Source organism: Bos indicus x Bos taurus, chromosome 8, assembly GCF_003369695.1.
Source record: "Bos indicus x Bos taurus breed Angus x Brahman F1 hybrid chromosome 8, Bos_hybrid_MaternalHap_v2.0, whole genome shotgun sequence".
In the NCBI taxonomy this organism is placed as follows: Eukaryota; Metazoa; Chordata; class Mammalia; order Artiodactyla; family Bovidae; genus Bos; species Bos indicus x Bos taurus.
Window position 1 is genome coordinate 52,219,872 of NC_040083.1, and position 14,844 is coordinate 52,234,715.

At 41.6% G+C, this 14,844-nt stretch overlaps 1 protein-coding gene across 1 annotated transcript; it reads right to left on the reverse strand.

The window, feature by feature from the left end:
* Positions 1-3,912: 3,912 nt before the first annotated feature.
* On the reverse strand, positions 3,913-11,335 carry RFK (riboflavin kinase). Its single transcript, XM_027550205.1, has 5 exons — positions 11,327-11,335; positions 10,017-10,563; positions 8,944-9,095; positions 6,780-6,882; positions 3,913-6,023 (listed from the first exon to the last, which is right to left on the reverse strand). The coding sequence occupies exons 1-5, from the start codon at positions 11,333-11,335 to the stop codon at positions 5,893-5,895; spliced, it is 942 nt and encodes a 313-aa protein (XP_027406006.1). The 3' UTR covers positions 3,913-5,892.
* Between the last annotated feature and the right edge of the window lie 3,509 nt (positions 11,336-14,844).

Sequence of the window (14,844 nt, forward strand, 5' to 3'; positions counted from 1 at the left end):
TAAGAATGCTGGAGTATTCTTGCCTGCAGGGGATTGCCATGCAAGGGATCTTCCCAACCCAGGTCTTTAGCAATACAGGAGAATTCTTTACCCTCTAAGCCACCAGGGCCTGTTCAAACTCAACCTCTGCTATCCCAGAGTAGAGAGTCTGTGGCCAAAATGCAGAGAGACACAAAAGAATTAAATTAGGTTTGCATTACCAAACAACTTAGGTTTTAGAAATTTAAAGATAAGTTTTCTGGGACTTCCCGATGGTCCAGTGGTTAAGATCCCACACTTCCACTGCAAATGTCGCTGGTCAGGGAACCAAGATCCTGCAAGCCATGTGGCCAAAAAATTTTTTGGGTCCTTTTGACCTCTGTATCCGCCTTTTGGCCATGCTTGCTGACTTTACAACCTAACTTCTTCCTAAGATGAGGCTCCACTCTGCACAGCAATGGTAAGCACACAAGACTCTTAAATGTACAGGGACTAGCAACAACCCCTTTCCTGCACACCCCTCGGCAGCTATGCCCTCCCCATTGTCCAGAGTAACTAGTACTGGTTTGGAGCATTAACCTTAATAACTTCTATTAAGACTAATACCCTAGGGGTCATTTCATGTGTGCGTGTGTGCTTGCTTAGTCGCTCAGTCATCTCTGACTCCTTGCAACCCCATAGACTGTAGCCCACCAGGTTCCTCTGTCCCTGCGATTCTCCAGGCATCAATACTGGAGAGGGTAGCCATTCCCTTCTCCAGGGGATCTTCCTGACCCTGGGATCAAACACTGGCCTCCTGCATTGCAGGTGGATTCTTTACAGTCTGAGCCACCAGGGAAGCCCTGGGGCATTTCATATCTAGTTCCAAACAGAAATGTTACAGATGATGCCTTTGTATCTTCTTTGCTCTCAATTCAACTGCTCGTACCTGTTTCCATTAGAGATAGAGAAAAGAGAAGAAGAGAAGGGGGAAGACAGAGGCGGGAGAGGAGGAGAGCCTGAACAAGAGGTAGAGGAAGAAGGGGAGAGGGGAGGGAAGAGGTCATCTACTTTGTTTCACATCAGGGTTTCTGGCTTAGTTTGCTCAGGCTACTCTGCAAAATATCATAGACGGGATGACTCAGGGACAACAGAAATTTATTTCTCACAGTTCTGAAGTCTGGAAGTCTGAGATCATAGAGCCAGTATGGTGCAGTCCTCCTGTGAAACCCTCTTCCAGTTTGCAGACTGTCCACTTCTCATTATATCCTCACATAGTGGAAAGACAGTGAGAGAGCTCACTGGGGTCTTTTTTCCTTTTATTTGGGGGGGGGGGGGGGGGCGGTTGCAATGGGTCTTCCTTATTGCATGTGGGCTTTCTCTGTGACGAATAGGGGCTACTCTGCAATTGCAGTGTGGAGGCTTCTCTTTGCAGTGGCTTCTCTTGTTGCAGAGCATGGATCAGCTCAAGAGCACAAGCTCAATACCTGAGGCAATGTGAAATCTTCCCAGACCACGGATTTACGTTAATCTGTGTTCTTATTTGCCAGTATAATTTAACTACAGTGATATGCAAAATTTTTGATCTAAAAAATAACATTTTGCATCACAATCCACCAAACATACACACATATATAATATATAGACATATATAAAACTGAAACAAAAGTTTTGCCAAAAACATCTACCCTGCATATTAATTTTTTGAGGCCCCTCCCTGTTTTTTAAGCAGTAGTTGGATACGACTGAGTGATTTCACTTTCACTTTTTACTTTCATGCATTGAAGGAAATGGCAACCCACTCCAGTGTTCTTGCCTGGAGAATCCCAGGGATGGGGGAGCCTGATGGGCTGCCGTCTGTGGGGTCGCACAGAGTCGGACATGACTGAAATGACTTAGCACTTAGCATAGGTTTACAACAAAATTGACAGGAAGGAACAGAAATTCCCCATATACTCCCCTCCCTCACATGCGTAGCCATTATCAACAGAGTGGTACTTTTTTTTTTAAACTGAGGATGAACTACATTAACACATCAAAGCTTAGGTCATTGATCTTTCTTTTCTTTGTATTTAAAGCTGTAATATTTTGATAGCATTAGTTACATCCTATAAACTTTTGTACGTTGCATACCATCATTCAACATAGCTCTCCACTGTTATTTTTAAAATACTGATTTTTCTCCATTATGTTGTGTTGTGTTCATTCACCAATCCTTAGAAATGTTGAGATGTTTTATATATCTTGTAGAACAGCTGCAGCTGAGGTCATCACCTGACAGTCTTGATAATACAGTCACTTCCCAAGACCCATCAAGTTTCTGCACAGCCTGAACAGATGCGAACCTCTCGCCTGCGCTGGGTTTTTCACTGCGGCACACAGGCTTCTCCAGTGGCAGTATACACACCCGGTAGTTGTGGCACTTGAGCTTAGTTGCAGTACGTGGGATCTTGGTTCACTGACCAAGGATCGGACCTGGGCCCCCTGCATGGGGATCACAGGTCTTATTCACTGGACCACCAAGAAGTCCTCAGAAGATAGGAGACTTTATCTTGAATCTTTCTGTATTTTTAATGATGGCACTTGGCAATTTCCCAAGATATAGCAGATGTGGTTTACTATTCCAACTTCTACTTGGCCCTTGTTATGGTCAGGGCATGAAAATGGGGATTCTTTCAGTGGTCAGGTATGTATGTCTATCCCAAATACATACTCAGGAACAGGGGAGGTAAGCAAGACTGTAGGTCCAAGGGCTGAGTTACTTGTGACACAAGCTTGGGCTCAACCTCCATGTATGACTTGACCCAAAAGGAAGCCAACTTCAAAGAAATGTTAAGTCCCAGCCACATCACAAAGAGCGCGAGAGGTGAATTTGGAGTGTACATACAATATATGAGAGCAGTCAGACTCAGATGTCATAGCTCAGTATCTATGCTGTACTTAAGCTGTCTGCTGAGCTTTAAATTTCAATTATTTTTTCATCAATATAAATTGTTTTGACAACTCTTAAATCTGCCTGGTTTTTAATAGAACTTTGTTATTTCCCCATTTTTGACACTCTTCTTTAACAATGATTTCAAGTTCAGTATCTGATAATCCCTATATCCATCATCTTTGTAGAGCTTATTTTGTAACTTTGTTTTTGCAAACTCTTGCTTATGATGGCATCTCTTTCTACAAGGTAGATTTCTTTCCTAGTTCAGTCCCTGAAGGTCAGATTGCTTCTCCTCTACCAGCCCCTGTCCGTTTTTCAAGGAAGAGAACAGGAAAAGGCTAGCACTTTCACCAGGGAAAGCGGAGCTGTCCTCATAAATTCCAAGTAGACTACTGCTTACATCTCCCTGATCAGAACCATGTAAACAGCTCTAACTGCAAGCCTTTAAGCCTCCATAATTGACAGCACTGGTGATGAAGTGTTCAAAGAGCATCTGTGAATTTCTGCATATAGTAGAGATAGGCAAGAGTCCCAATTCACTGCTGTGGGGTTGATGGCAAGTCATGAGGGTTACAGAACTGTTCTGAAGCAGAAGATATGGAAAGATACTCAGACCTACTTGAGTGCGTGTGTGTTCAGTCGTGTCAGACTTTCCAACCCCACAGACTGTAGCCCACCAGACTCCTCTGTCCATGGGATTTTCTAGGCAAGAATACTGGAGTGGGTTGCCATTTCCTCTTCCAGGGGATTTTTCCAACCCAGGATCGAACTCATGTCTCCTGCACTGCAGGTAGATCCTTTACCGCTGAGCCATCAGGGAAGCATCCAGACCTACTTACAGGGCCCCTTAAAGGCAAGGCCTCTGGTTGTAGAACCGCTGCTGCTCACCAGGTTCTCCCTGTAACTGTTGCCTGTAACTCACTATTCAGGGCCTCTAACCACCTTACAGTAACCAATAACCATCAACCAACAAATCAGGAATTCACACAGACAAACCAAACTGACACAGAGAAAAAGAAGAAACATCACTTGGTCAAGATTTATTTCAAGGCCTGAAAACATTGACTAATCGAAAAAGGCCCTACTGCAATTTCTTATAATGTATAAATACTTAATATAAAACTTAAAAAAAACGTAGACACTATTAACTAACTTCTAAACCACACACTATATGATTTTCAGAAGCTAGTTATTTAACAAGACGTAAGGTGACAATATCAAACAACTTTTACACTTAATGAAGACATAACCAGCAGCAAGCTATTCAAACACAAATGTTTTTACACTTTCCATGTTGTTTTTAACTGTGTTTCAAAGAGCCACTGATAATTGAGGCTTCTTTCAAGTATAGGATTCCTAACATTAAATTACATCTCCTAAGTATTTCTATAAAGAAATGAAAAAGACACAGACTACATTGTTTGCCATAAATTCATACATCAAAATGAAAAACAACCCAACTGCTTTTACGCATGCTTCCCCCTTCTCCAACATTAGCTTTAGATGTTTCTGTAAATATTATATAAACAGCTTTGTTCCAATCAGTTCTCTCATTTATACAGATTAGGAGAAAATGATTTTATGATGAGTTATCTTTAAAATTACCATTCAGATACTCTGCCCCCAATCCCCTCCCCAAATTTGGTGTTAAAGTGGACAATATTACAATGTGCTACAAAAACCAAAACAATCTGTAGTCTCAATTTCCTAAATATCCCAAATATCTGTTTTTGTTCTGCCGATATAAACAGAAGTCTTAAATGGCTAAGAATCATTTCCTAGTAGTCAGCAAGAGGAAGAAATGCATAGCATGAACATTATTTAACTGAAACTTTATTATTTATGCCTTCCCCCCAACCACAAGCACTCTTTAGCCTTAAATTACAATGTGTGCACACAACTACAACAGTTTGTATTTGCTCAGGAACATAAAATCACATTAAAAATAAGTAACTTTCTACTTCACAGTTCAGTTGGCTCTTAAGTTTTTTTCTCTGGCGGGGAGTGGGGGGGGGATAAGTATCTTACATTAGGAAACTGGTATATATAAATGAACAGCTGTGTGTTCATTTAAACTTTGAGAAAACCTAAAGATGAAGTTTTGGGGTGTTTTTTTCTTAAATACAAGAGATGCAGCTTCACCACTGTTCATATAGTGAAGGGGTGGAATGGCAGATACAGATGCAGATGAAACTCTACATTTTGTAAATGGAAAAACTGATGTTGACCATTGTTTACAGGAAACAAAGGTTAAAGAAAAATGTTGAAGAATACCTACTCCTAAAAAGAGAGAAGTGCTATACAACACAAAAATGAGACCTAGAGATATGAAAAAGACCCATTTTACTGTTTTAAAAGAAAAACAAACAAATAAAAGGCAGGGAGTCTAGACCAATTAGAACTGAGGCAGCTGCAACGAAAAATGGAACACAGTACAATGATTTGAGGCCTTAAAGGAAATGACTAATTAAAATGAAATTTCACCAGTCTTCATGTCTTTAATAATACATAAATGCCCAAAATATAAAAAATATGAAGTCTGGATTTTCCCCTTAGGTTTATAATGAACTGTCAAACCTCTGCTTAATACAGTTACTTTTATAAGCTTTCTGATGAGCAGAGCATGCTATACAAGTACACGCATGCTAGAATTTTACCATGAGAATTACTGTTCTCATCTCAAACTAATGACCTGCCTGTTAACCATATTTATACATATTTCATTTCCATTATAAGATACTTAAGACCTTTCTAGTGGTATATTTTAATCAACATATTACATAAAAATCTTGATTTTTTTAAAATAAACTTTTTTAGTACTGTGACATGATGGGTTTAATTGAACAGTTGGAACATAATATGGTAACTACATTGCACTATTTAAATTAATTCACAGCTGTAGGAAAATGTTTTTTAAAATATAACCAAGATGAGACTGCAGAGTTATGAGCAGTAAAATATTAGAAAACAGTGAATGAATAAATAAGATGATTTTTCCATCAGTGGCCATTCATTATCTTGCTTTTAGGAACCTGGAAGAATTTGTCTTCTTTGAGTTTCAAATGTTCTGGTAAATCTAGTCGTTTCTTAGCTTCTTCGATATCACCTTGAATTGCTGAAATAAGTGCCTCTGCGGAGAGAATATACCAGGTAAAGACAATGAAAAACTGCTGCTGTGCTTTTTACTACTTCTTTGTTCAGCTTCTCCTTAAATCTCAGAAGCTGGCAGTGTCCCTGGCACAGGGTAGGTGCCCAGTAATGTTTGTTTCATCCTTTCTTCTAGACTTAAGTAAAAGTCAATGGTACATAAAGGATGTCCCTAATCGTCTTGCAATTACTTAGAGAAAGGCATTAGCAAAAAGGTACAAGTCACATACTAAATGAAACAAACACTATCAGTTCTCTTCAATATTTACACTTGTAAAAGAAACTCTACATTAGAATTAAAACTATCACACTACAATAAGATACTCAGCACCAATTAGTTTAAATGTTCTGATTTACTGTTTCTTACACTTCAAGTACTGCTAAGCACCCATTATTCACAATATTAATTCTTACTTGTTCTTAAAATACAAAAGGAAATATATTTCACTAACTTCATACTGTTGGAGAGAGAGAGTCAGTTTGAATCTAGGCTGCATCACTTACTGTTACTCCAGGCAAACTACTTAACCTTTCTAACAATTTCCTCACCTGCAAAATAGACTAAATAATACTTCATGCGGTCGTTGTGGGGATAAAGTGAGTTGATTCATGTAAGGCTCTTAAAACAAGGCCTGGCATATTACATGCTCAAATACAATCTGTCCTGCCGTGATTATTATTAGGAGAAGCAGTAAAAGGGGCTGCAGCAATATCTAAGAAGATCTAAAAAAGAACTTACCTAAAGAATCAAAGTTCTTTTCTGGTCTGAGGTAGCCAACAATGGCCACTTTGAGGATTTCCCCATAGAAGTCCTCTTTGAAAGTATGCATGATATGAGTTTCCTACAGTTAAAAGATGTTAAAATTGAATGTATCTTTATTTTTACGGTGGGGTCACTGAAATGAAACAATCAACCTTCCTTAAATTTTTAAAGACAGGTTAAAATATACATGCAGTTTTTTCTAAACTCTTCCATTGCTCCTGTTCTTGACCCTGACCTTACAGGTAAACATTATAACTGAGTAAGGTAGATGCTATCTCACAAATCCGGTGTGATTTGCTGTTTTTAGAAAAAGTTAACACGCAACAAAATAAGACTCTTAAGGCAAAAAAACTGAGCAAATACATCAAAGAGGTAATGAACAAAGAAACTCTTTCTCAAAAGACACCATTCCATTAATGAAATTACAAAAAAAAAGCAACACAGTAGACATTTGTCATACATAGTTCCAACAAAAGAACTGGATCCAGAATATATTAAGAACTTCTTTCAGTCAGTAAGACAGACAATCCCATTTTTTAAAAAAGGAGTAAAGACTTCAACAGGTACATCATGTACATCTGTTATCAGCAAAGAAAAGGAAAAAGAAAAAATCTAAAATGAACCTCCTACCAATGGAAAACTAAGTTTCTCCTGACTACAGAAGGCACTCCTTAACTGGCTCTGTAATAACAGTTCTGTTATCTGAGTAGCTAAATAAGAAAAATTAGTCATGGGATAGCCTCCCCTTCCTTTCATTTCCTCCCTCACTCCACAGAAAAATATTTTGTATTCTTTCATCAATTTTTTTCTTTATCTATGCCAACACACCCTTAATCCTGAAAAATAAGAGGACCATTGAGCATAACGTTAAGTAGTCCTGGACCACTTCTACTGCTTACGCCAGTACTTTTTCAGCTAGCTTTCCAACTGTGACAGATTTCTATAAACCCTTCAAAGAGAAATTTAGATGACCAAAAGATTCAGCCATATCTAGAAGATTATGCACTAAAGCTGTGTAAATTTGATGATAAGAACAGGAGAATATGTATAACCTCAAAGGGGGCTGAAAGATGAGAAAAAGCATCATTCTGCAATTTTATCAGAAAGCACCATCATAGAGTGAGCAGTTCCACCTTAACAGGGTGCGTGCATGCTCAGTCGCTGAAGTCATGTCCGACTCTTTGCGACCCCATGGACTATAGCCTGCCATTCTCCTCTGTCCAAGGGATTATCCAGGCAAGAATACTGGAGTGGGTTGCCATTTCCTTCTCCAGGGAATCTTCCCAACTCAGGGATTGAACCTGGGTCTCCTGCATTGCAGGCAGATTCTTTACCACTGTGCCTCCTGGGAAGCCCTAACAGAGTGAGCAATAATTAAAGGGTAAATGACCTACATTAACTGTGGCAAACTCAACTTTATTTCACTTTTATTTCTAATAAAGGTAAATAGACAGGCAGTTATAAAATTTAATTATTGTAGTTTGGTTTGTGATTCCACTTTCTATTTTCTCTGTAATTTATAAAATTAATCTATGTTATTGGGTACACAATGACATAATCTGTGAGTTTTGGTATACTACCAATTTGGTATAAATTCAAAATGGATTTTTATAACTTTAGGATGTTAAATGCAGTCCCCATGGTATACACAAAGAAAATATCTATAGAAAATACACAGAAGGAAATAAGAAGGGATCAACACGTGTTACTACAAAAAAAAATCAGCTAAAACAAGGCCGTAATCGAAGAACCAATGGACAAAAAAGCTGGAAGGCATATTAAAAAAAACAAGTAAAATAGCAAAAGTCCCTCCTTACTAGTAATTATTTGAAATGTAAATGGATTAAACTCTCCAACCAAAAGTCAGAGATTAGCAGCCTAGTTAAAAATATACAAAATCCAACTATACCTTATAAGAGACTCACTTTGGATCCAAAGACACAAACAGCTTGAAAGTGAAAGGATGGAAAAGTTATTCCATTCAAATAGTAACTAAATACTTCACTTTTAAACCCTTCAGATACACTGCCAAAATTCTAGAATCTGGATTACTGTTGTGATCACCACTGATGAGTTCTACCTGTGTATTATTCCAAATCATCATCTCATCCTCATTTATGGAGTGAAATACAATTCTTACCATGGATTTTTTAGTATTCTTGTAGTATGGGTTCCATCCTATGCTCACCACCATCTTATGGACATCTCCATTTCCAACACTGGCCCAACCATAATAAATGCCAGTAGATATATCAGCTGGAAGATTATCTACTACTTGTTCAGGAAAGTTAGCTAAACAATAGAAGAAAATATGCTGTTTAGAGTTTCATATTCAATATTTATAAGTCACATGAAAGCCTAGTCTAAATCATCAAACAAGATTCCTAGGACTCTAAGACTATTAATACCATCATTTCATACTCTGGCTAGGATTTCTTTCTCTTCTTCATACCAACTGGTTAGGAAAAAAGTACCATATTATAAGTGTGTAAGGTACCAGGTTATATAAGTGTATCAAAAAATGTAAAGTCTCACAGTAGGAGAAGAAAACAAATACAGGAACAGCTGGATTTTTAGCCCTGGTCTTTCTTAAAGAGGCTCAGAATCTCTTGAGAAGATTCTTATTTTTTGAAATACACATGCCTAGGCCCCAAGCTCAAAGACTACTTTAACAGGCCTAAAGGCAGCCCGGGAATGTACTTTTAAGGATGATTAAGCATACCTTCAGGTCCTAACTACGAAAACTAAGGTAGAAAGATCAAAATGATACCTGGTTCTCATTCAAGTGCCTGTGTCGTCATTTGGACACAATTTACTAACGTATTTAAAGAAAGAAAACCATACTGCTGGCTTAAGAATTTAGCCTATCTGGCCCACATTACATTTTCTAAAGGGGAAAACAGGCGCCACGCCTGGCGGCTTGATCACAGCTGGACTGGGAGGCGGGAAAGGGGGATCCTGAAACTCAGCTTCAGCTTTCTGAGGTCACCACACCACAAGCCGGGTGAGCTCTGAGCCACGAGCAAGGACGCGCTCCATCAGCCCGACCAAAGGTCTTCTGCCTCAACAAAGGGGTACCTGGGTGGAGGAAAGTGTCATCCCTGCCCGTAGTCCCACGACCCAGCTTGGAGCTCCCCCGGCTGATGTCCCAGCTCCGCTCCCAGGTGACCCATCCAAGGGCGGTTCGGGGACTCCGCGCTCTCCTGCGCTCACCTGTAGGGATGCCCAACTGCTTGGAGCCGCGGCCGAAGCCCCGCACCACTTGGCCGCGGCAGAAGTATGGCAGCTGCCTCATGACGCCGTCCGCTTCAGGTTCGGGCTGCGGCCCCGACCTCGAGTCCGGCGGGGCCGCCGTGGAGGCGGTGCCCTGACCCCCGGACCAGCCGGGAGACACGTGAGGGAGCTCGGCCGGCCCGCCGGGCGGGCGAGCGGAAGGGTGCCCAACGGCCGAGCGGTGCGGACTACACGCCGCCGCGAGAGTCTCACGCCCGCTGACCCAACAGAAGGTACCGGACGACTCAGAGGCTGCGTCTGGGCTCCGGGAAGCCGGCGACTGCGGAACTAAGTACGGGTGTGGGCGGGGAGCGCGGCAGAGGCGGGCCGGCGCCGGAGGCACCCCAGCCCACCGAGTGCCCCGGGCCTGCGCACACTGTTCCAGCAGAGCGCCCCTGCGCCCGTTCGGCTTCCGTAGCCCCGCCCCCAGCCGTAGATGGGGAATGGCTGCTTTGCCGTTCCTCGGGTGTATCCCTGGCGTTGGGATCTGAGGCAGAGACACGTTTTTTTCAGCCTCAGGGCTGTGAAAAGCACTATTCTCGGACACTCCTAAGTGTTTCTTACCCCCTTTTCCTTTTCATTATGATTTGACGCCAAAGAGAAACTTTCTTTAGCGCCTTGACAACTGCTAGATTGCTCTTCATCAATCAGTCGCTCTTTAAACACTTTATAAACCTCAAAGATTTCAACTCGGAAATCACCTCTTCATTGGGGTTTTCACGACTACCTACCGGAAGTGATCCTCTTCTCTAGACCACTTGTCCACGATCTGAAGTTACCCTGGTGGCTCAGACGGTAAAGCGTCTGTCTACAATGCGGTTCCATCAGCATGGAGACCTGGGTTCCATCCCTGGGTCGGGAAGATAAGCTCGAGAAGGAAAAGGCAATCCACTTCAGTACTATTGCCTGGAATCTCATGGACAGAGGAGCCTGGTAGGCTACAGTCCATGGGGTCCCAAAGAGTCGGACACGACTGAGCGACTTCACTTCACTTCACTTCTTCAAGCTCCAGGGAGTGTGCCCTGATCTGTAAACCTGCAATCCCAGAGACTAGCGGAAGGTTACAGCGATGCAATTTTTTTTGATAAGGACAGGGCTGTCTACCCACTCTCCCTCTTGATCTCCTGGTCTCTCTGAGGAACTTTAAAAGCTTGATAAAGACTTGATCTCTACCGAACTGCAATTTTCTGGGCCTTCAGACTCTTGGAACTATAAACATTACCTCTGGAAATAGTTTCTGGGTTGCTCACAAGACACATCCTCTTATTCTTGAGATAGAAGTTTTAATTGTTCTCTTACTTTTCTCTACAAACGTGTATGAAATTCTGTCCAAACTTTATATAGTCATCATTTTACTTTCAGTTCAGTTCAGTCGCTCAGTCGTGTCCTACTCTTTGCGACCCCATGAATCACAGCACGCCAGGCCTCCCTGTCCATCACCAACTCCCAGAGTTCACCCAGACCCACGTCCATCGAGTCAGTGATGCCATCCAGCCATCTCATCCTCTGTCATCCCCTTCTCCTCCTGCCCCCAATCCCTCCCAGCATCAGAGTCTTTTCCAATGAGTCAACTCTTCACATGAGGTGGCCAAAGTACTGGAGTTTCAGCTTTAGCATCATTCCTTCCAAAGAAATCCCAGGGCTGATCTCCTTCAGAATGGACTGGTTGGATCTCCTTGCAGTCCAAGGGACTCTCAAGAGTCTTCTCCAACACCACAGTTTAAACTCATCAATTGTTCTGCGCTCAGCCTTCTTCACAGTCCAACTCTCACATCCATACATGACCACTGGAAAAACCATAGCCTTGACTAGACACCTTTGTTGGCAAAGTAATGTCTCTGCTTTTGAATACTCTATCTAGGTTGGTCCTAACTTTCCTTCCAAGGAGTAAGGGTCTTTTAATTTCATGGCTGCAGTCACCATCTGCAGTGATTTTGGAGTCCCAAAAAATAAAGTCTGACACTGTTTCCACTGTTTCCCCATCTGTTTCCCATGAAGTGATGGGACCGGATGCCATGATCTTCATTTTCTGAATGTTGAGCTTTAAGCCAACCTTTTCACTCTCCACTTTCACTTTGATCAAGAGGCTTTTTAGTTCCTCTTCACTTTCTGCGATAGGGTGGTGTCATCTGCATATCTGAGGTTATTGATATTTCTCCTGGCAATCTTGATTCCAACTTCTTCCAGTCCAGCGTTTCTCATCATGTACTCTGCATATAAGTTAAATAAGCAAGGTGACAATATGCTTACCCTGTGTTCCAATTATCTTCTCCCTATATTGGTACTGAGAAATGGGTTATTGCCCGCCAAATCAGTAAACAAAGTATGTCACATCATTAGAGATTATAGCCCTCCAAAGTGAGCTGGTGAGCCCTGAGGGAACTCTGGAAGGAAAGAATGCCTGCTATCTAGTAACCATCAGACTGTAGCCACTACCTACTGGTGAGCGCTGACCGAATGCAGGATGTGAAACTATAGGATATTGGCCCCAGATAGCTGAGGTGCTTATCAAAGGAATGATTTCAGTGAGCCCAGACTCTTGCATAGTCTCATACATAGAAAAGCACTGAATTTATGAACTTGAGATACCTGGTTTTCCTTAATTAACAATAATCTTTTGACCTTTGGAGTAACTGCCCTTTGTTGCAAAACTTCTGTATAACCTTGACTCCCCCACCCCTCACTTCCACAGAGCAGTTCTCTCAAGGTTACTTGAGATGCTGCCTTTTGGGCTTGAAGTCCTAAAAACTCCCACCAAACATAACATAACTCAAGTTTTAGGTTGAATATTCTTTAAGTTGACAGTACCAAAGGGGTCTTTGTTGGTATCACTGTTTTATTTACCTAACACTAGCAATACACCTGTGTTGTTGTTCAGTCACTCAGCTGTGTTTGACTCTTTGTGACTCTGTGGACTGCAGCATGCTAGGCTTCCCTGTCCTTCACCATGTCCCGGAGTTTGCTTAAACTCATGTCCATTGAGTCAATAATGCCATTCAAACATCTCGTCCTCTGTTGTCCCTTTCTCCTCTTCCTGCATAGCACCTGCTTTATAGCAAACATTTTGTAAGTATCTGCAGAAGGAATGAATTAATGAGCCCAGTGTTCACCAAGCACAATACAGGGTGCTTGGGGAACAAAAGTGTCTGAGACAAAGACAGCCCTCAGAAGACTCAGTTTAGTGGGGGAGACCTATTGGGAAGCCTGATAACATAGCATTCTATGCTGTAAATAGGCCAATGAAGTCCTGATAAAGTGCTTGGAAAGTAGCTAGTGGGAGAAGCCTGCACATAAAAGGCATTTTGTGCAGTTAATGGTGAAGTGTGTAGGAGCTAGAGCTAGATAAGCCAGGGTTTGAATGCAGGCTCTGCCTCATTTAATTGCTGGGTGACTTTGGGCAAAACCCTCTGTCTGAGTCTCAGTGTTCTTATCAACTAAATGGGAATATTAATAATTTTGTGGCTTTTAAGTGAGATAATGTGTGCACTGCACTTAACAAACTATGTTAACAACAACTGCCTGGCCTAACAGCAACAATGGCAGGAGCATCTTTATCAGTGATACACTAAATAAGAAAAGCCTAGATAGTTGCACAGCAGCTCGTGCAACTCAATACCAGAAAAACAAACAACCCAATCAAAAAGTGGGCAGAAGACCTAAGCAGACATTTCTCCAAAGAAGACATACAAATGGCTAATAAACACATGAAAAGATACTCAACATCACTCATTATCAGAGAAATGCAAGTCAAAGCTACAATGAAATATCACCTCATGTCTGTCAAAGTGGCCATCACCAAAACACCTGCAAACAATAAATGCAGGAGAGGGTGTGGAGAAAAGGGACTCCTCCTGCACTGTTGGTGGGAATGTAAATTGATATAGCCACTATGGAAGACAGTGTGGAGATTCCTTTAAAAACTAGAAATAAAACTACCATATACCCCAGCAATTCCACTACTGGGCATGCAACCTGAGAAAACCATAATTGAAAAAGATACATGTAGCCCAATGTTCATTGCAGCACTAGTTACAATAGCTAGGACCTGGAGGCAACCTAGGTGTCCATCAACAGATGAATGGATAAATATGAATGGTACATATATACAATGCAATATTCAATTCAGTTCAGTCACTCAGTCATGTCCGACTCTTTGTGACCCCATGAACTGCAGCACGCCAGGCCTCCCTGTCCATTGCCAACTCATGGAGTTCACCCAAACCCATGTCCATTGAGTTGGTGATGCCATCCAACCGTCTCATTCTCTGTCGTCCCCTTCTCCTCCTGCCCTCAATCTTTCCCAGAATCAAGGCCTTTTCTAATGAGTCAGCTCTTCGCATCAGGTAGCCAAAATATTGGAGTTTCAGCTTCAGCATCAGTCCTTCCAATGAATATTCAGGACTCATTTCCTTTAGGATGGACTGGTTGGATCTCCTTGCAGTCCAAGGGACTCTCAAGAGTCTTCTCCAACACCACAGTTCAAAACCATCAATTCTTTTGCACTCAGCTTTCTTTATAGTCCAAATCTCACATCCATACATGGCCACTGGAAAAACCATAGCCTTGACTAGACGGACCTTTGTTGGCAAAGTAATGTCTCTGCTTTTCAATGTGCTATGTAGGTTGGTCATAACTTTCCTTTCAAGGAGTAAGTGTCTCTTAATTTCCTGGCTGCAATCACCATCTGCAGTGATTTTGGAGCCCAGAAAAATAAAGTCTGACACTGTTTCCCCATCTATTTGCCGTGAAGTGATGGGACCAGATGCCA

Bases quoted from the DNA above. Each gene is read 5' to 3' on its own strand.
- RFK (XM_027550205.1), bottom strand. The intron at 6,883-8,943 runs GTAAGAATTGTA...TTTTAACTGTAG, and splicing joins AGAATACTAAAAAATCCATG to GAAACTCATATCATGCATAC. The intron at 6,024-6,779 runs GTAAGTTCTTTT...TTCTCTCCGCAG, and splicing joins AAAGAACTTTGATTCTTTAG to AGGCACTTATTTCAGCAATT.